At 35.5% G+C, this 26,813-nt stretch overlaps 1 protein-coding gene across 5 annotated transcripts in view; it reads left to right on the top strand.

The window, feature by feature from the left end:
* The window catches only part of SNX13 (sorting nexin 13), a gene marked incomplete at both ends in the record, with an annotated part of 140,152 nt that overhangs the window by 17,850 nt on the left and 95,489 nt on the right, over nt 1-26,813 (top strand). For 2 of the 5 annotated variants that reach the window (XM_079711705.1, XM_079711704.1), the window contains 2 exons: nt 21,797-21,900; nt 26,007-26,109. Coding sequence is in view for 2 of the 5 variants with exons in the window: in XM_079711700.1 (XP_079567826.1) it covers nt 21,788-21,900; nt 26,007-26,109 (216 nt within the window). Of the gene's footprint in view, nt 1-21,787; nt 21,901-26,006; nt 26,110-26,813 lie in introns of those variants that run through there. The other 3 variants (XM_079711700.1, XM_079711703.1, XM_079711701.1) reach the window with 3 other exon arrangements.

Below are 26,813 nucleotides of genomic sequence, written 5' to 3' on the forward strand. Positions count from 1 at the left end.
ATACAATGACTTTATTTCACATGTGTTTGAATTATGAAAGTAAAAGTAACTTTTTGAGGTTGTGACACCAAGCATATGATACCTATGATGGGTCATAGGGATTTAGGTTACATCAAAAGGATGCTTTTAATGCTGGGTTGTGACATGTATTTTTTTATATGTATCTTTTGTATTCATAGTTTTCAGATGTGCTTATTAGCAAGATGAAAACTGAGGAGCAATTATGCTAAATGGTGCTTGTTTTCCTTTTCTCTTTTTGGATTGCATTCATTGATTTACCTATGTTTAGGTGGGTATGAATGGTTCTCATTTTTCTAAAAGTCAGTTGATATTTATTAAAAAACTCTGCACAGCTAGTCAGTTTTCTCAGTCATTTGTGGGGACATTTCATAGTTTAGTTTTGCCAATACAGATTTAGACTGTTCATAGATAGGAATGTTAATGAGATTTTTCTTTGGCTGTGGCAGCTGACATCATTTGGCTTAAATTTTCTAGGCCAAAATTATTTCTGCTATACTGTATGGTGGTAAAATCTGATAACTCAGCTCAACATTTATTATGTTAGAGTATATCCAAAGCTGCTTCCTGAGGAAAATTTTGGCTTGCTTATGTGGCTTTAGTCTGCTAACTTGTAGAAGTAGCGTCGTGAGAACACTAGCTAAGCTCTTTAGTTTTTATGGTTTACCTTATTTTTAGGTGTATATAGGTTAACTCTAAATCGAAATATAGACTACCCATATTCAGTGACCGCAGATTATATGATTCTCAGCACCTCTCAAAGCCTGAAAGAATTGATATTAGGGGAAAATGCCTGAGAGTTATTTAATCCAGTCTTTCTTTTAGATTCTCAAATTTCATCTATTTATTTGTTTATTTATAATTGTGGTTAGATTCTCTAATTTGTATCCTTGGATATAGCTTGACTACTAGAAAATTACAATCTTAGAACACGTTAGTTTTACTTCTTGCAGAGTTGCCTTCATTGATGTGCCTTTTAATGTTTATGTCCACTTTATTTAAAGTCATTAGGAGAAGCAATTTTGTTAAACTTTCTAATGACTTTCCTGTCTAATGTTTCCTTGCTGAGAACATTAACCAGTACTTCATGCTTTGTTTTTCAGATATATTCCTATATGATACAATTCTTTAAAAATTCAGAGCTGCAGATACAGAGCACCAGTTAATGAGAGGAAGTTTGGATATCATCTGTTCCCAACACGTTTACAGATGAAGAAATTGAGGCTCAGAGAGGTCAGCTATAAGCGGCTGGCCTAGAACCTGGGTGTAGAAATTGTGTCTTCTAACAACTGACCCAGTTTTTTTTTTTTAAGTTTTCAAAACATTGAGGTGAAATTGAAATTGACATAACATAAAGTTACCGTTTTAAAGTGAACAATTTATTGGCATTTAGTACAATCACAAAGTTGTGTAGCCACCACATCTATCTAGTTTCAGAACATTTTCATCACCCCGAATTACACTTGCTCCCCATTTTATTCTCCTCCCAGCCGTTGACAGCTACCATTCTGCATTCTGTCTCTATGGATTTATCTTTTCTGGGTATTTCATATAAATGGAATCATACAGTATTTGACCATTTGTGCCTGGCTTCTTTCACTTAGCATAATGTGCTATCCATATTGTAGCATATATCAGTACTGCCTCATTCCTTTTTATGATTGTATAATAAATACTCTACTGTAAGTAGAGACCACAATTTGTTTATCCATTCATTCATTAGTGGACATTTGTGCTGTTTTCATCTTTTGGCTATTGTGAATAGTGCTGCTGTGAACATGTATGTATATGTATTTGTTTGAGTTTTTAGTCTTTTTGGATATATACCTAGGAGTGAAATTTCTTGGTCATATGGTAATTGTATGTTTAAATTTTTGAGTAACTGTCAAACCATTTTACACGGTGGCTGTACCATTTTACATATCCCCAGTTTTGTTTGTTTATTTGTTTCCATTCTACTCTCCTATGTAAGATCATGGTGACTTGAAAAAGAAAATGAGCCAAAGATCAGTTTTTTGTTGTTGTTTTTTTAGGATATCAACTCTTATTTAGTACATTTTATACAGTAGATTTTTCAAACGGGTTTGTTTATCTTTGTTCCAGTGGTTTATTTGTTTATTGAATATCATTTTGCTTTGTTCATTTCATTCAAACTGAAGTGAAGTTGTGCTCCTTCATTTCTTTTCTCTCACTATATTTATGTTCATAGAATCCAGAGAACGGTTTTAGAGGTCTAAGTAAATGTAAATCTCCTTACTATGCAAGACAAAATGAAAATAATGAAAAAGAAAAAATAGGGAAGAACAGTAACACAAATAGTCTTGGGAACCTTCAAGAAGTTATTTATAGGTTTTAACTGACTTTAGTGCAGGTCACATTTCTTTGTCTTCTACTTTTGCCAAGGGTTTGGGAATTGTTTTTTGAGTCTCTTTACATTTGGGGGCCATCCTCTCACTGTAACATCTTTATGAAAATAGTGCCTTGTATTATACTTGATAAATGGATACTGTAGAAAATTTAAAGTAAATGGTTTAAGATAGGTTAAATAGTCATCAGATATCTGAGGTTTTTTAGATAAGGCTAATTTTGATTTAGTTTGGACTAAATAATGACCTTCTGACATTATTGAAGTCTGCCTATTTCTTTCAATATTTCATTTTTTAATTTGTTTTTTTATCATAAAATGACCCTCACTAAATTATGTTTGCCAAGAAAGAAAAGAATGTTAAGAAGCTAATGTCAGCTCTGGAAGATCTAATTGAGTTTTTCTGTTAACAGATAAAACAGTATAAACTTACATCTGTAGTACTGAGGAAAGAATCAGAAGGTCATTATTTTTATTTCTTTAGTTCTAGAAGATAGAGACTTATTAAAAGGTACATAGAATGCATTTAGCTTTTTGAAAAGTATTAGGTATGGTAGACTTTTTTTTTTTTAAGGCTGTAAGGCACAGAGGAATTCTGGAATAATCCCTTAGTCGACAAGAATTTTATTATAAGGTAGTGGTGAAATCAGTGAAAGAAAAGCCTTATTAGATAGCCAGACTTCACAATACAACAGAAACGGCTGCCTTGCATGGTTTCAGATAGATTTAGATGTAGACTGGAGTTATGGATACAACACATATCTGGCCACCAGAAGGTCATGTACAATATATATAATACAGATCTAGCCACGTGGGTAACCTGTGACACTCTTAGCATTAGGCTTTTGTAAGTGCCTGTGCTGATGCTGTGCCATCCTGACTGACTCTGTAACTGCCTCACTGCTGCTTTTATTCCCATCACCATCAACTGACAGTCCCAAGAGAAGACATTATTGGCCAGATCAGAGTCACCATTTACTCTGGGTTACCTACATTATTTGATAGAGCTATTCTGTCAGGCTGTCTAACAGACCAGTAAACCAGCCTTAGAAATCCACCCTTGTAACTGTGGCCCAGTGTGGTGGGGGTCATTCTTATAATTCAGAGCATGGTGATCTGTACTTAAGGAGTCCCTCAGAAGATGGTTTAAACCATAGTAGGTAGGCATTTTTAAGAAGTCCAAGAAGGGAGACAGTGTAGTAGATGAGTATTTTGTCCTGAATGGCAGTTTCATATTTTCACATAGATACTACATTTTTTTCAGGTACTGCTTTTTGGATTTCTGGTAGCCTTAGTGATGATCTCAATAGAAAAATAATTTATTACATATAATCCAGTTAAGGGTTTTAGGAAAGAGCCCTTTTATACTCCAAGTTTACATTCTTCTTGCAGTTACAGAAATTCACGAAAGACTTCCAGAGTTGCTTTGAGTATATCTTTGAATTTGTTGTATATACACATACACACACCCCTCACACTATCATCTCAAGTTAATTTTTAAGCCATTTAAGTATATATAAGAAGTCTATAATCCAGTTCCTTTTAGAAGTGTGTAAACAAAGGTTGAGAGACATTTTGATTGCTCAGGTTCACATGATCTTTGAGCAGAGCTAGGAGTAGAAACCAGCTAGGATTAGAATTTCTAACTACTTTTTTTTTTTTTTTGCGGTACGCGGACCTCTCACTGTTGTGGCCTCTCCCGTTGCGGAGCACAAGCTCCGGATGGGCAGGCTCAGTGGCCATGGCGCACGGGCCTAGTCACTCCGCGGCATGTGGGATCTTCTCGGACTGGGGCACGAACCCGTGTCCCCTGCATTGGCAGGTGGACTCTCAACCACTGCGCCACCAGGGAAGCCCCCTAACTACTTTTGTGTTACCATGTGTAGTATCTGTTTAGACTTAAAGAAACAAAAACTACTTCTGTATTGTTGGCATTTATGTAATCTTGTTTAGGAATTCTACCAGTTGTGATTCTTGATTGTAAGGAATAGAAATATACTCCAGTTACCTCACATAAAAAGGAAAATCCAGGGAAGTAAAATGGAATGTAGCTTGTCCTGTGGGAACTAAAAAGCTGACCAAAGTCTCAGTTCTCTCTCTTTCAGGGAAGCACAGAGTCTCTCATCTTGGCTTTTCAGAGTGTATCTGCCTCATTTCAGTTTTCTCAGTTGGCTTCCTTGCTTACCGATTGGCCTGTATATCCCCTTAAAATGGCTACTCCAGCCCCAGAACATATATATCCTTTTTCAGGTTCAGTTTCCACCATTGGCTGGCAGCAGTTTTTAACTTTTCAAATTACTGAAAGAGGGTCTAGCTCAGATCACTGAATGGAGCCCAGTCTCACAAAGTATGCATTGTCTGCCTTAGTATACGGCCAAAATATGCATTGGCTGTCTCTGTGTCAGGTATACATTCCTGGTGTAGACAAGGTTGGGGTTAGGGCAGTAGATAGAGTGATAACATTCTCAGGGCTGTGGATGAGAGGATGGGATAGGCACATACCTTTTATAGTGTGTAGCAATTACTTATTTCATTTTTAGTTGTTTAGTAAACTACTAAATAGATATTATATTGAATGGCAAAGACAACAGACATTATCATGGTATATCACTCTATATCCCATATATTTGTGCGTTTTTAAGTTCATTAAATGTAAATAAATCTTTGAAGTAGTAACTCTCAAGGGTGGAGATACAGGAGATACATGCTTCTAGGGAGTATTTCTTTTTAGTGTGTCTCCCCCCTGCTCCCGCTGCCCTTGGTCATTCATGCATATCACAGAATCTTTGAGTTTGTATTATGCTCCAGGAATTTTGCTAGCTATGGGCAGATAAAGTTGAATATGGTATTTTCTCTGCCTTTAAAGAATTCTATGCTTTGGAAGCTGAGCTGTCTCTAATGAAATTTAATTTGAGGTCAGACTCTCTTTGTACTGTTGAGTTGATTCCTTCACCTACTGCCGTATGAGTCATACCTTATCTTACTTGTACTCTTTATTGGATCCTTCCCTAGAGTCTAACATATATACAACTCTGTTCCCACTCACCCCTAAACTACTGCAGTCTGGTTTGTACTCACTACTCTACAGATGTCAGTCTCAGTAAGACCAACAGTTACCTTCTAGTTGTCAAATCCTCTGGGCATTTACTGGCTTTTATCTTACTAAACTGTTCTCCTGGTTTTGGACCTGTTGATCATTCTTTTAGGACACCATCCATTACTGGTTCTTTTTATACCTTTCTAAGCTTACCTTCTCAGTCATCTTCATGAGCTTCATTCTCTTTCTGCCTCTTAAAATGATGATGTTACCAGTATTTCATCCTTGACTTACTGCTCTCTTCATGATCTACTTCATTCTCTCTTTTTTTTTTTGCGGTACGCTGTCCTCTCCCGTTGCGGAACACAGGCTCCGGATGCACAGGCTCAGTGGCCATGGCTTACGGGCCCAGCCGCCCCATGGCATGTGGGATCTTCCCGGCCCGGGGCACGAACCTGTGTCCCCTGCATTGGCAGGCAGACTCTCAACCACTGCGCCACCAGGGAAGCCCGTCCCATTTTTTTTAGATGACTGTGTAGTAATCAATTCTGATTCTGTGTATTAGTAGTCCTGAGTATTCCCTTGAAAATAACTTGTATCACTATATCCATTTGCTTGCTGTCTGTCTTCACTTGAGATCTGTATGTATCTTTGCTCGGAACATGTCCCATACTGAACTTCACTTCTTCATCCACAAAGCAAAACAACAAACTTACCATCCCCCAACCTTCTTTCTTGTATCTTGTTTGGGGTGACTAGTTGTTCAGCCAGATACTACTCAAGCTTAAAGAGCTGTGATGTTGGCTCTTTGTCATGCTCCATGCAATCTATTGATCTATTGGTCGGGTCATCTAGATACCTCTCCACTATGCAGACATCTGTTCATCCCCACTACTTCTGACCTGTTTCTGGCTTTTAGATAGTATGACTGTAATTGCTCTTCATAGGTTTTCCTGCCTATTTCAAATCTTGCACATAATTGATAGAATGGTTTAACTTGAACATTCCATATGCTTCTCACAATCTACCTTTTAAAAACAACCTTCAGTGACTTCCCCATGGGACACTATTTCTTGCTTCAATGCCTACTCCTGTTGTCTTCTCTTTATCAGTTGCCCTCTTCTTCACCTGGCTGTGTCCTGTTATCCTCTGAAATTAATCTTAGGTGTTACCTTTTTCAGGATGCTTCCTCTGATTTGCCGTCCCCCCTCCCCTTCGGGCTGGGTCAGATTACCTGCTCCTTCTTTTTAGTGCCTTGTAATAGCTGATGCATGTCTATCATTTTTCTTACTGTATTGTTTTATAATTTTATATGTAATTCTCTTCCTCCACAAGATTGTGAGCTTCTTGCGGCCCAGAACAATCCTTTACTTGCAGAGCCTGGCTATATAGGGGGCACATGCTAGACTTTAATAAATGTTTGACCAATGAATGAAAGAAGTTTCCAGTTTAGAAAAAGCAGATATTCATAAATAATTACTATAGAATTTTAAATAGTGTAGTGGAGGCAGAGAATGCAAGGACTGAACATTCTATCTGGGAAGGGGGAGAGGTGCCTATGAGGGAAGACTCGCTTTATGGAAGATATAAATTTTATTTGGTTCTTGAAGGGAACTTGATAGAGATTTTGCTAGGGAGGAAAGGTGATCCATCCTAGAGAACAAAAGCAAGAGAACAGGTCCTACTCATGAAAAAGCCAGGTATTTCAGAATCTTTCTTCAGAAGTCATTTTGGCAGTGAGGAGGATGTAACAGAGGAGAGGCAGGAACTGTAGTCTTGCAGGCTTGCAGGCTGTAATGAAGGTCTTGTATAAGGCTTTGGTGGTGAGGAGGGCCCCAAGAGATATTTAAGATGTAAAATATAACTAATTAGTTGGATGTGAGAGTTCTAAGAGGACAGTTCAAGGTAACTCTTACGACTTCTCTTTTCAGTGATTGGATAGGCAGTGATGCCTCCTTTTAATTAATTAATTAATTAATTAATTAATACATCTCTATTGTAGTATACTTGCTTCACAATACTGTTAGTTTCTGTTGTACAACAAAGTGCATCAGCCATCTGCATACATATATCCCCATATCTCCTCCCTCTTGTGTCTCCCTCCCACCCTCCCTATCCCACCCCTCTAGGTGGTCACAAAGCACCGAGCTGATCTCCCTGTGCTATGCTGCTGCTTCCCACTAGCTATCTATCTTACATTTGGTAGCGTATATATGTCGATGCTACTCTTACCAGCTTCCCCCTGCCCATCCTGTGTCCTCAAGTCCATTCTCTATGTTGACGTCTCCTCCTTTTAATTTAAATGAGGGAATATGGGAAATTGGGGTATGGAATGAATTTAGTTTTAGACATGATGAGTTTGAGGTACCCATGAGAAATTCAGGCAGAAGTGTTCAGTATACTGTTGAATATAAGTGTTAGAAATTCAGGAGGTGTATCTGGGCTGGAGGCACAGTTTTGGAAGTCATGGTACGTATGAGGTAGTTAAAAGTGGCAGATTAGAAAACAAGATTACTCAGGGATTGCATATATAGTAAGACTGTAGGAGAGTGAAAACAGAATCCTGGGCGTTGCAGGCTTTCTTCTGCTTAAAGATAATCTGGTATACTTGCAAAGCAGTAGAAATTTTCTTTGATCTCTTTAATTTCCTTTTATTCTTTCCCACTTTAACAGATTTCAGAAATTTCCCCTTTGCAGCCCCTATTTGTTCCTTCCATTCTTTACTCCACTTGATTCTTCTTGAGGCTATTAGTTTATTCCTCTTTGAAGTGTCTGTTGTCAGACTAAACTAGGGAAAAGGAAACGCTTAATGTGAATTCACGTCCCTTCATGAAATGGGGATATGTATTTCTAACTTTACTTCCACTAAGAAATAGGTTGTCTGCCATTTTGTAAACATATTACTTTGTTGGTTTATCTTTTGTTTTTTCTCTTCTGATAGTGACATAGATACAGATAAATATTTTGCTTCTTCCATTAAAACAACTGTAAAGTTATGGTGATAAATCACATCTTGGACTCACATCAGGTACACCTTATAGCAAATTTTGGGACTGTGGCACTACCGAGGAGTTTGTGGCTCATTCTCATGGGGATTGTTGCCACTCAGCTTCATTCCATTATTGCCTTGCAGGGAGGTGATTCCACTGATGCCAGCTTTTTCTGTTTTTCAAGAAAAGTCAGAAATCCTGATTTTTATGTGATTTTTAAAAAATGTTTATTGAATTAAAAAAAATACTATGCTGGCAGTTTTTGATCCCTTTCTCAAACCTTAAATTCTTTGTAACAAAGACCAACCATCATCACCTACTGAGATGTTTGAGGTGTGTTTGGTTCTATTGCATACTAGGGTAAGAGAGGAAACTTGACTTGGAAGCCTCAGAAGACTGTAGTGGAAAAGGAGACAGCCTCAATCTCTTGATTTGGACGATTGAGTAATAAAGGGTCATGAAATCAGATGGGCTGACTCCTATCCCATCTGCAGTAAGTATTCTGGTAATGAATCCTCCCTATCTTCAGTTCCTTATTTGCTGAGGTTTTGATCCTGGGCACCATGATCAGTGACTTGAAACTGGAGTGTTTAGTTAGGATATTTTTCTATTATTTTATCATGCATAATTAAGTACAAAATTAAACACACACACACACACACATCCCCACACCCAGCTTTGGTGTCTTGCCACCAGCATGTAACCCACGTGAATAATAATGTTTCTGTCACTTGGTGGGTTTCAAGTTCTGAACACCTGATTTACTGAATATACTCAAAGTATAATTTGTTAGGGCTCACTGTATTTATTTATTTTTGTTGAGTCAAAGAATTTTTATAGAAAATCTCCTCATTCCATAGGAAAATCAGGGAGATATGTTGGAACTGACCTTTGGATTTTCTGTTTGTTCTCCATGGGAGGGAAAAGTAATGATTCTTGCAAGTGGAACTTACATAGTTTTGAGTGTGCATGTTCCCTTTTAGCAACAGCTTTCCCTTGTAAATAAATTCCATTTGTTTAAAAATTAGATCTCACAAGTAAAAATTATATTTAAAAAACTGTGCCACAAAATGTTAGTTAGACCACACTAGAGTAGATTATGAGAGGAATTCATACACTAGGTATCCTGAATAAAGACAGTGTGATTTTCTTTGGGAGGAGGGGAGTCTAGGTGGAGGTAGTTGAAGTATGTGCTAATGTATTATGTCAGCTAAAATTCTGACCATCAAACAATTTTCCTTAATTACATGATACATATTTTGTGTATGTTTATTGTTTCTCTTAAGGTTTTCTGTATCAGAGATGTTGACCTCTTGTTTCCTGTTCTAAGATGAGAGATTATGAAATCTATGAAATGAATCTAGATAGTTAATTTTTTTTAAAGAACACATTTTCTTTTTAATTTATTTTATTTTTAAAAATTTTTGGCTGCATTGGGTCTTCGTTGCTGCACGCGGGCTTCCTCTAGTTGCAGAGAGCGGGGGCTACTCTTCGTTGCGGTGTGTGGGCTTCTCATTGTGGTGGCTTCTCTTGTTGCTGAGCAGGGGCTCTAGGTTTGTGGGCTTCAGTAGTTGTGGCACCTGGACTCCGTAGTTTTGGCTCGTGGGCTCTAGAGCATAGGCTCAGTAGTTGTGGTGCACCGGCTTAGTTGCTCCATGGCATGGGGAATCTTCCCGGACCAGAGCTCGAAGCCGTGTCCCCTGCATTGGCAGGTGGATTCATAACCACTGCGCCACTAGGGAAGCCCCTAAATAGTTAATTGTAACATTATGTAAAAATAGGTTTCTTTATATTTTAATAAAGTTGAATGAATTTTGAGCAGTTTGACGATTGAGTTTCATACTTCTGTGCATTGATTATGACGGTGTATCAGTTTATTCTAATTCATGACTGGTGCTGTCTTGTTATCATTCTCTCCTGTTGTAAAATCATCTTGTATTTGTGATTATATGTAGTTTTTTTAAAGACTTTTTAAAAAGAGCAGTTTTAGATTTATAACAAAATTAAAAGGAAAGTACAAAGTACAGAGAAGCTTCTAATTTTAATGAAGTCCAGCTTATCAGTTATTTTTTTCATGGATTATGTCTGGTGTTATATCTAAAAGTGCATCACCATACCCAAAGTCGTCTAGGTTTTCTCCTAAGTTTTATTCTGGAGTTTTATAGTTTTATGTTTTACATTTAGGTCTGTGTCCATTTTGAGTTAATTTTTGTGAAAGGTATAAGATCCGTGTCTTAGATTAATTTTTTTCTTTGTGGATGTGGACAGCACCATTTGTTGAAAAGATTATACTTGGTTATGTGTAGTTTTTGGAAACTCTTGAATAGTGCATTTATCTCTCACAACTTACTTTGTTGTCATTTCTAAATGGAATCTTTAAATATATTTACACATAAAAGTATAAATAGCCTTGAGCATTGGGCTTAGAAGTTTAGTAAACAAATGATAATCACTGTCCTACTTTTGCATGAAAGATTATTTCCCCTGTGGCACACTCTTACGTAGCATTAGCAGTTGTGAATCTTTGTTCACTTGGAATTTTTATTTTTGGAAATTACCAAAACTTTAGTAAATCAAGTGAGTAATTAATTTCGGGTAATACCATTTTGATGGAAAGAAGTGGGTAACTGAAAAGAAAAGAGATTGATTTTTCTTGTTCAACTGCAAAACTGCCTTTGGAAACCAATTTTAAAGGAGTGTCAATACTGTTTAAGCTCTGGAGGATTTATCTTTTTTGTATTGCCCAAACACTTTGTAACTTTTTATTATGGCACTTACCACATTTGTGTTATCATTACATGTGTATTTTACCTTTTTAGTTTATGAGCGTTTTGAGGGCAGAAACTGCCTGATTCATCTTTGTATAACTAAAGTCCAATACATGGTTATCTGATTATTATAGGATCAGTGTAACCCCTCCAAATAATTATTTTGAAAGGCAGTAATTCTTATATAAAATAAATACATAACCCACACATAAAATAGGATATTAAAAGTCATTACTCACACAGTAGTTCCATATTTAAAAGAATCTTTTTCTTAATTGAATAGCCAAGTGTATATTGCTCTACTATCAACTAATCACAGGAAATTTTTAATCCCAGTTTAATTCTCTGGGCTGTGAACATGTAGCATGTTTGTGTGCTGTTTATTTCCTGCATTGGTTCCTTAAGAAATGCAAGTTCATTTACTATGTAAGTGAATTTTGTGATTATTGTGTGTGTTTTAAAAAATGTTTTTAGTTAAAAATTTTGAACATTACAAGTAGAAGGATTAGTATAATGAACTTCCTCTGTCATGCCCAGCTTAGACATTTACGAACTCATGGCTAATTATATTTTGTCTATATCCTTTTTCACTTTTCCTCTACTGTCCACTTTCAGAATTATTTTGAAGCATATTCCGGATACGTGATTTCATCTTTAAGTATTTCATCATGCATCTCTAAAACATAAGGGTTCTTTTTGTTATAACATAATAGCTGGTACCATTCATTATTTAAGCTAAAAGATAAGCAGTAACTTGTTAATGTCATTAAGTATTCAGAAGATGTTTAGAATTACCCAGTTTCTCTTCCTTCTTTCTCTCCTCATCTCCTTTTTCCACTGTATTTTTGTTAAAATCAAGTTGAATAAGCTCTACATATTGCAGTTTTAACCTACAGGTTCTCCTCAACCTTCCTCTTCCCTCCTTCTCTTTATTTTTTTTCCCTTTGCCCTTTATTTGTTGAAGGAATTGGGTCTTTTGCCCTTTAGTGTTTCTCACAGTCTGAATTTTGCTAAGTTCATCTCCATGATGTATTGTAACATTTTCTCAGTCTTCTGCTTTTCCTCAGTCAGATTCAGGTTCGAGTCCCGCCACCCCACCCCCACAAAACTCTTTGATAGATGGCGATGTGTATTTTTATTTCAAGAGGCATGTAATGTCTGGTTTATATTCTCTCTGTCTCTCTCTCTCTTTCATCCTCTCTCTCTCTTTCATCCTCTCTCTATCTCCCCCCGCCTCCATCCCTCCCTTGCACGTGTTAGATCGGTAGATCCCTAAATATGTTAGGGATTGCAATATGGCAATATTCTGTCATTTCTTCTTCTTACATGGATTCTTTCCTTAAAGAGAAACCGATTTTTCATCAACTCTCTGATTACCCTGATAAATGCCTAATTCTCTACCACTTTTCAAAAAGAGCTGGTTCTTTAGAAGCCTTCAGAGGTGATCAATGAAATTAAAAAATTGCAGTTGTTAGTGTTACTGATTCCATCTTTAGCCAGGTGAAGCCTCTTCAGGTTGTCTGCTGAGTTTTGACACATTCTTAGTAATCTTTGGTAGCTTTTTGGTATGGCAAAGTGTTCCAGGCCCATCTTAAACTCAATTCCTGCTCCAGACTTGGAATCAGCCATTCCTCCAATAGCCCTGGTTCGTTTTAGTGGAACTATTAACACTATTTTTTACTGAAGCAATGATTCATAGTAAAATTACTATATTGTAAAATCAGTTGATTTGCTTTCTCTGTGTGGTTATTCCACATTTTTAGTATATTCAGTTAGATTTTTAAATTTCACTTTGCTTTTGAAATTTAGAGATTGCTTTTGAAATTCTTTTTATATGTAAAATATTTATACTGATAACCAAGTCAGATTTACAGAGCAAGGTATTTTCAGAGTGTCTAGTTCTTATCCCTGTCCCCTTTACCCCATTTTCTCCATTCCTTATAGATCGTCATTTTAAAAAATTTCTGTATATCCTTATATTTAAAAAAAATAAGCAAATGTTTATAAATTTATAACTCTCACCCTCCCTTTCTTAGATGAACGATAGCTATACATGCTTTCTTCTACTGGTATGTAATTGAATTAAACAAATAATCAGGGTAAGTATGCTGATACAAAAAAATTTGTTCAAAAGGCCCAGGATTGGTATTTTTTTTCTGATATCTTGATGGATTCTTTTAGTTCACGTAATTAGAAATTTAGATGTCTTATTCTTTGGTAGCTTTAAAAATTTTGCTTTAATCAGTTATTTTTAAGGGAATACTTTTCCTTTTTGTATGTCATCTATATATACATGTATACATACATATGTATTTGTTTAGGAATGAGACTGATATATATGTAAATTAAAAATAGACATTTATCTGTCAAATGGAAACATTTATAAGGAAAATAATCTATTCTATTTCTCTCTTTTTTTAAAAAAAACATCTTTATTGGAGTATAATTGCTTTACAATGGTGTGTTAGTTTCTGCTTTATAACAAAGTGAATCAGCTATACATATACATATATCCCGAGATCTCCTCCCTCTTGCGTCTCCCTCCCATCCTCCCTATCCCAGCCCTCTAGGTTAAACGTTTGTTTTAAAAAGTCTTTACTATGATTTTTTGCAGTTTTTAAATTATTATTTTAATTTTAGTTTATTTTTTATTTATTTTTGGCTGGGCTGGGTCTTCATTGCTGTGCGTGGGCTTTTAGTTGTGGAGAGCGGGTGCTACTCTTTGTTGCTGTGCGTGGGCTTCTCATTGCAGTGGCTTCTCTTGCTGCGGAGCGTGGGCTTCAGTAGTTGCATCATGCGGGCTTGGTAGTTGTGGCTCATGGGCTCTAGAGCGCAGGCTCAGTAGTTGTGGCACTAGGGCTTAGTTACTCCGCAGCATGTGGGATCTTCCAAGACCAGGGATCGAACCTGTGTCCCCTGCATTGGCAGGCAGATTCTTATCCACTGTGCCACCAGGGAAGTCCTGCAGTTATTTATTATTAAGGCACAAAAACATTATGTATAACTAAAAAAATACAGCTTCTAAAATGCACCTTTGATTAATTTATTTCAGCTTTGTGTATCTACTGGACCTTTTATTGGAAATTCAGGAAACCTTGTTAACGTGGTTTTGCAGTTGGAGGCTTTGAGTCTACTAGAGGCGTGTCAGGACTGTTCTTTGCTATACTGCTCTATCCACATTTTAAATACTTTTATTATTCTTTATAAGGGAAAGCATTCAGTAAATACAGTCCTTTGTTTTTTCAGTACTGTAATTTCTTTTAGACTCCAATTCCAGTGATCCCCAATGTATGGGCTGTGGGCTGGGGAGGGGTTTGTGCAGCCTAACTTAGTTTGTATCTTGAAAAAACAAGTGCATATGAATGTACCTGCTGTTGTTTCAGACTGTATAGTTATTTTGTAATTGATGGTATCTAGTTTAAAAAACACTGAAATAATTGTAGCTTTTTTTGTTTTCTTGTATTTTCTTCATCATTGGATGCTAGGAGTCCTAATTATGTAGTAGTCTATGATCTTTTATAACTACTACTCTAATAAAACATTGAAGGGTTTGTTAAAGTAGTTACCTACATATGTGTACATAATTAATTCTTGAAAATATATAAAAGTTGAACAATAGATTTCTGTTTTAAGGGAGAGGGTTCTGTTACCAAAGAACTAAAAATACATGGGGCTGGTGTATATGTGTGTATATAACCTAATTATTCTGGGCACCCCTAGTTGGGAGAGAGAGGATAATCTCCACAGGTATCCAGTGGCCATTATCTTTGCCAGCTGGGCAGTTAGCCATCTTGGAGACAAGGCCCTCTATCCCTCCTAGCTCAACAGCTGGATTGAAAATGTGCACCATATCATGCTCGTCTTTAATCATCCTCACAGGGATATACTAGGTATCTTAAATACACGTGAGTGGAAGATGATCTTTACTTCCGTGTCCCAGAAGTATGAAAAGAGGGGTTTTGGGACCAACTTAGCTAAATGTACTGATGATCCCTGTGTGGCTGCCTCTCCATGGCTGCCTCCCTGAAAGGGAAGTCGTGATGTAGGCTGATGTAGGGTATGTCGAGACAGCCTAAAGTATGTTTTTCTGTATATCAGTCCTATGGGAGAAAAAGGACCAAGCTCTTGGGAGATTTGTTTTTTTTTTTTTGGAGGTTGGGGGCTTGGTGCGGGTTGTGCTGGTAGGAATGTATAACTCTGCCTAAAGTCCTAAGGTGGGAGTGAGAGGCAGGACTTCAATTTAACGTTCTTTTCTTTTTCACTTTCCCTTCCCCTTTTCCTTTTCTTGCCCTTTCCCCTTTTCTCTCTTCTCCCCTACCTTCTCTTGCCATTCCCTCCCTAATTTAATTTCTCTAGTTAGTAAATTAATTAATTAGTTCTGTATTTAGTGAGCAGCTTCTTTGTAGCAGGCCTTGGTTAAATTATTATGTAATGTTGAATGAGCCAAAGTTCTGTGTCAGGAGCACGTTCTACTGAAATTACTTGGAGAAGAACTTCCAATTTATTATAGGTGGAATAAGGTGGAAGGAAAGCAACCTATAGTTTCAATAAGGTGACTCTTCTTATGGGTACTTGTTTTTGTTGTTGAATTCTTTTATATAATTTCTGTGATCCAAGTTGGCACTGAAGTAGTATCAGCTTTAAGATTCTCAGCCCTATCTGGCTGCCCTGTGCCATGTAATGTGTTGAGATATATCAGGTGAATATAGCCGAGAGTGGCTGACTCACTCTAGTAAGACTCTTACAAGAGTCCAAGGTCCGTTCTCTGGGACCTCTGACAATCTGTTCTTCATGTGATCTATTAATATATAAAATAGCTGTTTGCACTTAGCCCCACTCTCCACACGTAGCCAGGAGAGTCTATGCCTAGCTCTGAATCCAACTTACTTAATCAGTCTGCTTTAGATAGACTTGACTTGAGAGATGGTCTCACAGCTCAGCTCCTTCATTGTACTAGTGTGAGTTCTGGATCAAAGAGTGGTGAGTGATTTTGCAGTGGTTACACAGAACATTAGTGGCAAACTGGAACTTGTAATTTCTGATTCTGTGTTTTTAGTATTGTATTCTGCTACCTTTCCTATCATATTGGGATGTCCAAAAAGTGCCTTCGGTTTTTAAGTAAAGAGACACGTTTTTCATTTTCACCAAGAACTTTATTGAACAGCGTATTCACCCTTTTGTTCCACTATGTTCTGCCATTTTCCAGGCAACTTCATAATTCCGTCTTCCCAAAACTTTTTATCTTTTTGAGCGGAGAACTGTTCCAGGCGCCTTTTAGTCTTCCAGGGAATTGAAATTTTTTCCATTAAGAGAATTTTGTAAAGATCTAAATAAATGGAAATCTGAAGGGGCAAATGAATCAGAACTTCCCAGCCAAGCCCTAACAATTTTTGCCTGGTCATCAAAGAAACATGCAGTCTTGCGTTTATCCTCATGGAAGATTATGCGTTTTCTGTTGACTAATTCTGAATGCTTTTCGTCAAATGCTGCTTTCAGGTCGTCTAACGGGGAGCAGTACTTGTTGGAATTAATCATTTGGTTTTCTGGAAGGAGCTCCTAATAGAGGACTCCCTTCCAATCCTTCCATATACACAACATCGTCTTCTTTGGATGAAGACCCGGCCTTTAGTGTGGTTGGTGGTGGTTCATTTCGCTTGCCCCATGATCTGTTCTGTTCCACATTATTGTACAGTATCCACTTTTCATCGCCTGTCACAATTTGTTTTAAAAACGGAACGTTTCCGTTACGTTCAAGTAGAGAATCGCATGCAGAAATACGGTTAGAAGTTTTCTTTCACTTAACTTATGTGGCACCCAAACATCAAAGCAATTAACATAACCAGGCTGGTGCAAATGATTTTCAGTGCTTGATTTGGATATTTTGAGTGTGCCAGCTACCTCCCACATGGTATAATGTTGATTGTTCTCAATTAATGTCTTGATCACTGTCCACTTCAACTAGTCTACCCAACCATGGAGCATTGTCCAGCGAGAAATCTCCAGCACGAAACTGTGCAAACCACTTTTGACCCAGTCAGTCAGTCACAGCACTTTCTCCATACACTGCACAAATCTTTATTTGCGTTTCAGTTGTGTTTTTACCTTTCTTGAAATAATAAAACATAATATGCCGGAAATGTTACTTTTCTTCTTCCATCTTCAATATTAAAATGGCTACAGAAAACTTCATTAATTTTTGTAAGTCTTTTTTTAAAATGCACGCTGATAGGACAGCTGTCACATACAATCTAACAAAATTGTTTCGAATGAAGTTAAAGACAGCTAAGTGCTACTGGAGCCATCTTACAGAAAAAACTGAACGAACCTTTTGGCCAACCCAATAAAAGTCTGTGATGAGGATGAAATAAGATAAATGGTGGTATGAATTGATAGGCATAAAATATCACAATGTAAATTATTTCCATTTGCTTTCTACTATCAGGAGGCATTTAAGATTTTTTACATTGTCACTTCTCGATTTTAAGCATCTTGGCAGCAGGAGTCATTTTTTATGTCTTTGTATGTCCCTCTGCTCAAGGTCAAACTGATACATATAAGAACCAGGGCATGCTAATAAAATTGATACCCTTTGAAACTGAAATTATTTTCATTATTTATAGATAAACTGATTAATAAAAATTATACTTTATATTTATGTACTTGATACTCAAACCAGGAATTTATTACATTCATTACAAGTAGTGTTCTAATTTCTTGGGAGGCATATTAAGCTGATGAATATTTAAATAAAAGAAAGCACTCATTTATGATTTTAACATTTTTTTCTTATTGTGAGTTTTAATTTCAGGCAGTTGTCAGATGACAAATTTTTTTTTTTTTTTGCGGTACGCGGGCCTCTCACTGTTGTGGCCTCTCCCGTTGTGGAGCACAGGCTCCGGAGGCGCAGGCTCAGTGGCCATGGCTCACGGGCCTAGCCACTCCGCGGCATGTGGGATCTTCCCGGACCAGGGCACGAACCCGTGTCCCCTGCATCGGCAGGCGGACTCTCAACCACTGCGCCACCAGGGAAGCCCTCAGCTGACAAATTTTAAGGTTCATTAAGGAGTCAGGATTTGAATAGGATCAAATCCCACTCTCATACTAACTGTGTGACCTTGGGCCATTTTTTTAAAAACTTCTCTGTATTTTAGTTTCTGTGTTGTTAAACTAGGGATAATAATAATGATGAAGCTAAAATTGACCACTAGACCATGGGCTTATTTACTCCCCCAAAAAACACATAACGTAGGTGAGGAAATGAAGGCGTGGAGTGCTTACACAGCTAATAAATAGTAAATGTGAGATTTGCACTCATAGTTTAACTCCAGGGTTCATATTTTTTGAGCACTATGCTGTATTACCTTCTTGATTACTTCATAAGTTGTTCTGAGGAGTAAATGAGATAGGTATGTAGAATACTTGGTACAATTTTGATTTTCAGAGGTTTTGGGTTCTGGAATTGTAAGGTTTTGTGGACCTAGAGGCTAATTTAGGAGAATTATAAATACATAATTGTCCTTAGTTCTGAACAGTTCTGGTAGCTTATTAGAAATAAAAGTTTCACAGACCCCACCCCAGATATAATGGATCAGAATCTGCATTTTAAGAACCTGCATTTAAGATTCTTAAAGTCTGAGAAGTACTGCAGTAGATGATCATGAAGTTTTCTTCCATCTCATAGTTGGTGTGTCGGTGATTTTAGGGAACCGGACACATGGATATTTCACTGTTGATTATTGTGTTTGGAGAAGAAAATAGTAACATATCAAGTATTATTTTAATATAAATCACTGTGAAGTGCATTTATTTATATTTTTTGGCTTCCGTTCTGAATTTGTAAAAAGTTTCTGATGTAGTGCAAAATTTTTCTAAATTTTATCATCCTGTATCATCTTAGGAAATAATTGGAACTCAAAAATTTTAAATGGTTTTAGATCAAATGTTCTTCTTAATCTCACCAGTTAAAATTATAATATTAGCCAAATATGTAAATGGGAACACTAAATACAACATGAAACTTTCTCAATTTTGGACAATTCTCTATTCTGATATTTCATTGAATAGTTTAACATTTGAAGTTAAATATTATGAGATTAACCACAAATGAGCACCTGACTTGCTTGATTAGAAATGTTTAATTTTATTAGTCCCTGGAATATAGAAATTCCTCTCAAACTTAATTAAGGAAAGGTTCTTCTCCACAGATTTTTTTTGTTTTTTCATGTGACAGTAATGTCTGTTTTGTTCACTGTTAAATCACTAGCATCTGGCACGTAGCTATTCACAAATATTTGTTGAATGAGTAAGAGTTTGTTTTTTGATGATTTTTGCTGCCATTTTCAAATGAGTAAGAAGAGACTAGTAAGATTCTGAAAATTTGAGTTTTTAGACAATTGAGCATCTCCCCATGTTAAATAATTGAGTTAATAATCGTTCCCACATTATATAATTGTGATTCTTTTTTGAAAATTTAATTTTTAAATTTCTTTAATTGATAGTCAAACAGTTGGAGCCATAACACATTTATACAGTTTAGAGCAAACACCTGGTTAAAAAATATAGAACATTTGAGTATTGAGTATTTGAGAAGCCCCCTGTGTATTGTCCTCCAGTTGCATGCTCCTTTCCTTTATCTCCAGAGATAGCCATTTTGCTTGGTTTCATTGTTCAAACCTCTGAATAGATCCTTAAACAGTAAGTTGTTTAGCTATGAAAAATGGCTAGCAAGCATAAATATAACTTTGTAAAGAAAGAGTAATACTGCTAATATTAGGTCAGATATCATTGAAGAAGGTAGGCTGGATAAAGTATCTGGGTCATAGTCTGGTCTGAGCTTTCCTGAGAGTTTGTAAGAACTCTTTTCAGGAAAGTCAGTGGAAAAGGTTTTGAATGAATCTTGGGAAATAGCATCTGTTTTTTATAGTTGGCCATCTGGCGGTACTATAGTGTGGATCAGGTCCCGGATATTCAGCAAAACTATTGTCGGAGGGACTGAAATGTTCTGTACTTTATTCTAAACCACCATGGCCTACTTTCAGCTCTTGGAAAGAAGTCAGGGGAGACCACTTCATAGGTGCAGTAGTATCCCCAGCTGATTCAAGGAGGAGATCATGAAGGCAGGGTAGAAACATCAGTAGGCATTCTGTCCTCTGGTTAAAAAGATGTGGCCAGGATGAGGAAAAAAGGTAATAAAAATACAAATGAACAAGAGTTGTGTAGGCCTTATATAGAAGAAATTAAAAAAAAACCCTTCACGGAGGGATATAGAAGATATGAATAAATGGAAAAATATTATTTTGGGGTAGGAAGACTATTATAAAATTTCCTTATATCTTATCTAAGATTTCTGTTCATGTGTCACTTAATCATTGAAAGCTTCTTAGATCAACCACATACAATTGTTTTATTTTTCTCTATAGCATTTATCCCCATCTCATATATATTTACTTATTTATATGTCTTTTTTCCTGTTCTGGAATGTAAACTTACGAAGGTATGTAAATTCATGAGGGTGTGCTGCTTGTTCTTCCCTTACTAAAACGTAGATTTATGAGGGTATACTTTATTCCTTGTGATATCCCCAGCACTTTGAACTTACAGCACATAGGAAGCAGTCAGTGACTGGTGAATGAATGAATGAATGAATAAATAAGTAAAACTGTGCTTTCTCTCATAGTCCATAGCACTTATTGTCTATTCCATAGTTTTTTGGTCATTAATTTCGTTCAATTTAGCATCTTATAATGCTTTCTATTATTTTCTTTTGGTTCAGTGTCTAATTGTTTCATTCCTGTAAGACATTCTTCTCTGGGCTTCTTGATGGCAGGAGTGGGACAAATGCATCCTTTGTATACCTCACAGTACAAGGCAAATGGATATAGGAACTTGTTGAACTGAATACATTTATTTATTTCATAATGACTTAAATTGCTAAAATCCAGTTTGCCTTCAACAAAATGAGTATTTTTAATAGATAATACAGTATAATTCTAAATGAAATAGGGAAACAGGATGGAGAATTTTTAGAGATGTTTTGTTGAACTCGTGGTAAATTTTGGTAACGGGAAGTTGGAAGTTGTGCAGTTATAATTTTACAAATTTCTGCACACAATTTGAGTAAATAAAAATATAATTTTTAGTGAGACATGGGTTTTTTACCTTGAAATTTTAATTTTTAAAAAGTCTCATGCTGTAGTTTTAAGATGAAATATAAATAAGTACAATCTGTTGTCTACTTAAGCTTTCATACATGCTTTTGCATATATAAATGTATAAATGTTTTTATTATAAATACTTTATCACTTCATGTCATTCAACAATTTATGTAATTTGTTGTTCACTTACATTGCCAATAGATTTTTTTTTAAATCATTGCTGATATGCTATAAATTTGTTTCTACATATAGATTTTGTATATTGTTTCTGGGAGATAAATTTCCAAGAATGTACTTAACACTTTCAAAAGTAAATATTTTTAAAATTACTGAAACAATACCATGAATGCTTAAAAGGAGAAACATAAACTATGTAAAAGTTTTGTTGGTTCTTTTCTAGTTCCTATGGAAAATTATTTATTTATTAAAAAGATTTTTTTCCTGCTTTATTTCAGACCAGTCTGTCCATATGGGGATGGGGAAGCCTTGGCATTGTCCTTTCTCTAATAACGTTTGGACCCTTTGTAATATTTTATTTGGCATTTTATATCCTCTGCTTTGTGGGTGGGTAAGTATTCTCAATAATAATTTTATAATTCATGTCATGTTCCGTTGTTCAAAATGGAAACAAATGACCATGAGACCTCAATAAGAAAAAAAAACATGAGAAATGGCAGTATGATTTATTTGTGAATGCTATTTTTGCAAATTGTTTTTACCAAAGTTAAAAATAGTAAAATTAAGATACCTATAGAAATAAAAACGATGATGGTTATGATTTGTACCAGCAATATGGGTCATCATCTTCAAAAATAAATTTCAATTTCTGATGATATAAACTTTTTTGTGTAACTTGGAAAGTTTTAAAAGTTTTTTTATTCCTTTTGGTGTTATTTCCCCTTTAAGGTTGAAATTTCCTTATCTATTATAATAATAAGATAAATAAGTTAAATTGAGATGACATATCAAGTTTTACAGACTAGAAGATACTGTTTCATTGATTAGACTTCAGACACTAATGTTAATTATTATGTTAATGTTAATTATTGCGTTAATTATTTCCCTTAGTGAATGCTGTCATTTTGTTCTAGAAAATTCCAACAAACACCTGATTTTGCCATTTTCTCTTCATGGTTATTTGGTTTACAGTGTTTATGCTTTATCTTGAGTTGATAAAACTTTACAGGAGAGGTTTCAGTCATGATTTAGTATAGCTTCCTATGTAGAATGTTTGGTATCAGATATGATTATATGTAAGAAAATGTATAAACAAGAGAGATGCTTGCTACTTAGATACTCTGAACAAGGTAGTTTAGCTGAAATGAGCATTTTGTTGTTAATGTTTATGTGTGTATATATATGTGTGTATTTATGTATATGTTTATGTATAATACCTTTATGTAATTATTTGTGCAGTGAATACCTATGAGTTCTTTCAAAAAAATCTTTTGAGAACCCCAAATATTTGGAGGAATTGTTTGAGCCTATCGGTTTAGAGGACTTAGCTGAATTGAATAGCATATATAAACTGTGGCCTGAGAGAGACTGTATAAGACACTGAAGGGATGGCTTCTGAATATATCTACCACCTGTCACATTTTTTAGGTTATGAGTTTGAAAGTCATATGTAACCATTTTATAGGGAGGTCACCCACTGATTGTTGAACAAGTGAGAATTAATTTAACTGGGAAGCTACATCAAGGACTGTTCATAAAACTGTATTTTATATTAGATTTAATATTTTCCTTATAATTGCTTGGGTATGGTATTATGTACTGAGACACTTAAGAAATAAGCCATAGGAATCAGATAAATGGAGTTCTGAATATCTTTATTGATTATAAAGATGATTGAAGACTTACAGATCTGCAGCCATTTGGGCTTCCTAAATTACATTCTTTAGTCACAAATTAAGGCCAGAGCTGCATGGTTGCACCACTCCCCCACAAGGTCATGGCTGCTTTTATTGATTGGAAAGGAAATTGAGGAGATGTTTCTCTCACAAAGGAAGAATTTCTTTTATTTCACTAATTGAATAAGACTTTGGCAAAAGTGAGGAAGGATTTCAGAATATTTTACAATACTTCAGAAAGGGAAGAAATTGCAGCGTTACAGATGAAGGTAGAGGGGTAAGAATCATTTCTCTTAGACTCAACTGCTCCATATAAAATTTGGGAAAGGGAAAAGGGTGACGAGTCCATTCATTTCGAAGTCCCAGGAACCTTTGTTGTTCCCTTTTTGAGTCTGCTAATTTATTAAGGAATAATTTCAAGAAACTTTTTGGATATTTGTAAAGTTCTGTGAAATTTTTTAGATAAGTTGGGATATTGGTAGGTGTGGGAGGGCCACTAAAAACTCTTTAGATAATATTAAGTCACATGGAAGGATCTGAAATTCCAAGTTCATGTTATGTCATAAATTGATTTGATATTCTGTTCCAGACTACTGATGTCAGGAAATATAGTGCCACAGTAAGGGGACTTCAATTTATATACTAACAAGCATCCAGAATCATCTCAGAGGATTAGTTAATTAAGCATTCCCAGGTTACTCAGTTACAGTCAGTGAGTATCACAATTCCTGAGTCAAAAATCTTTCTAATTTTGGCTCTAATTATGAAGAATGATTGTCCTTTCTTTAATGTAGCTTAATATAGTTTAGTGCCTTATGAATTTTAAGAGCAAAAATAAGTTTTATATATCAATCTTAAATGAAGTAGTTAACATTTCATATAACTAAAAATCATTTCTTAGTTTTAGTGTTTTTTTGTTTTGTAAGTTTTAAAGATTTGTTTTTTTTCCTAGTTAAAATGCAAGTCAGAGAGGAATTAATACATTTTCTTATGGAAACTTTTTTTTTTTTTTGGCTAATAAAACTTAAGTTTTTGAGTTCTGCAGTTTGCCTGTATACAGTGTTGATAATGTATATATTTTGCTTATAGTCAAAGGTAATCCCTTATTTTCTAATATAAAGAAACCCTTTGGAAAGAAAACCACTCAAAAGTTTTTGGTTTCTGTTTTTTTGAATTTTGGTGTTTTTTTTTTTCTGGTTATTTTGGGATACCTTCAATACTGATATGAGTTATTTAATGGCATTCCGTTACGTTTGTTTGGTTATGCAATCATTTGTAGCACCTGTTTTTACTTAAACCTCAAGGCTGAAGCTATTAATTAGGTTCTTTCTAAGATCATACTATTCCTTAGCTTACTTTCCTACCATCACACTGTGGGCAAAGGTGAAAGTTTTATCAGTTTATTTTATGATAATGTTTTTAGAAATGCATTGTTAACTTAATATAAGCATTTTATTGTGTCTAAATATGCTTACAGCTAGGTAAAACTGAAATACAAGACCAACTTGATTCTTAGTAATAATGTTAGATACAACACAGATATGTGAAATTTACTGATAATTCTGAGACCAGCCTTTTAAAAAAGAAACAGAAACAGAATTGATGACATCAGTTGATTTGACTTTATCTGTTTCTCCACCCTCCTCCTTGCTTTTGTGGTGCCTGTACTGAAGAGTGGTGAAATGGCAGATAGCCACAAAAAGCAGAGGACCTTGAGAATCTTCCTTTCAATAGCTAAGGCTGACTGTGTTTAATTTTTTACTGTTCCCTTCTTGTCACTGCACTCTTCCTTCCTTCCTTCCGTCCGTCCGTGTTGGGTCTTCGTTGCTGCACATGGGCTTTCTTTAGTTGTGGCAAGCCAGGGCTACTCTTCGTTGCAGTGCTTGGGCTTCTCATTGCAGTGGCTTCTTTTGTTGCGGAGCACGGACTTGAGGGCACATGGGCTTCAGTAGTTGTGTCACACGGGCTCAGTAGTTGTGGCACGCGGGCTTAGTTGCTCCGCGGCATGTGGGACCTTCCTGGACGAGGGATCGAACCTGTGTCCCCTGCATTGGCAGACGGATTCTTAACCACTGCGCCACCAGGGAAGTCCCCAACTACACTCTTTCAATCGTTGTAAGATTACTGTAAATCATTATAAAATTAAAATTTAATATTCTTTTATGGATTTCGTATTTATTTAGTAGTGCTTAGATTTATTTGGTAAACTTTAAATGTAGGAAATACTGATAGCATTTAGTCAATACAAAGTATTCTAAACCAGTATTTATCTTACCTTGACTCCATAATTGTTTTAAAAATAATTAACTTTGGGGGATATATTTATATTTCTTTTTTAAATTCCAGTCTTATTTTAAACAAATCGTAAATTGGATCTTTTTTTTTCCTGTATAGCCTTTGTTTATTCTGTATTCATAGTGGCAAGTTATATCTCTCTTTAATTAGTTAACAGAATTATAGAAATGTGTGGTATAGCTATAGATGTACATCTCATTTGTCTTTGTCTTTGGTTATTAGCTTGCCTACTTATTTAATGAAGGTTTATTTTCCTAAAGTTTGAAAATGTTGCCTGAGATTCTTTATGAAATATATTGGATGAAAACTTGTAAAGGCATTGTATAAATTCACAAAGCGTTTATAGTTGTTTTAAACTTGAGAACTTAACAAAATCTATCAACTCCTTGCCTCGTCAAAGTCACAAACTGACTTTTTAGTGAATGGTAAGCCATCAATTAAATCTGAAAAATATATTTGGTAATAAATAGATATGTTAAATTGTAGTGAAGTTTTGTTTTTGTATCTATAATTAAATTTCTTTCAGGGGTTTTGTGGTTACTCTCCTGTTTGGAAAAACAAACTCAGAGAAGTACCTAGAGCAGTGTGAACACTCATTTCTTCCTCCAACATCAACCGGGATTCCTAAGGTAAGAAGGGTAAAGGAATGTGTTTCCTTAAAGTCCTGCTGTATGCAGTGATGATATGTGATCATCTTTATATGGCTTGGCAGATTTTTCTGTAATTCACTAATGCTCACTATAAATTTATGAGAGACTATCTGTCAGGCTTAGAAAAATGCATGTTAGATGTTAAAGGTGAGAATGCAAATTTGAGGGAAAGATAGAAATTTGGGGTCTTTTCCTGCTGTCTTAACTTAGAATTTCAATGCATCATGTGTATGACTTGTGGAAATGTCAATGAATATACTGTTTTGAATGAAATAAATGCATAGGAACCAGAGGGAGGAAAATGGGCACTTTTTCTTTAACTCACTTGAAAAATAGAGCTTGCGATTAGGCTGTGCAATTTCTATAATTTTAATAATTCAAGTCCAATTTTATATTATCTTTCATATTCCTATTTTTCTTTTCTTTTTTTTCAATATCATACTCTAAATAAAATTGGAATTGCGTACTAGAAGTAGGCTTCAGATTCTCATTGCCTTCAATTATTATTGTGGGATTAGGATGGTTTTTCTTGTATGAAGAGAGGCAAACGGTCTGGAGTTGATACCAGTAACTGAATTTTACAATTATTAACTTATCCTTTATGTGCTAATAAGACTTTTTGTGTTGATAAATAAATACATTTTTTTCTAATACTTACTGTAACTTTTAAAGTAATCTCTGAA

Source organism: Hyperoodon ampullatus (assembly GCF_949752795.1).
Source record: "Hyperoodon ampullatus genome assembly, chromosome: 9".
In the NCBI taxonomy this organism is placed as follows: domain Eukaryota; kingdom Metazoa; phylum Chordata; class Mammalia; order Artiodactyla; family Ziphiidae; genus Hyperoodon; species Hyperoodon ampullatus.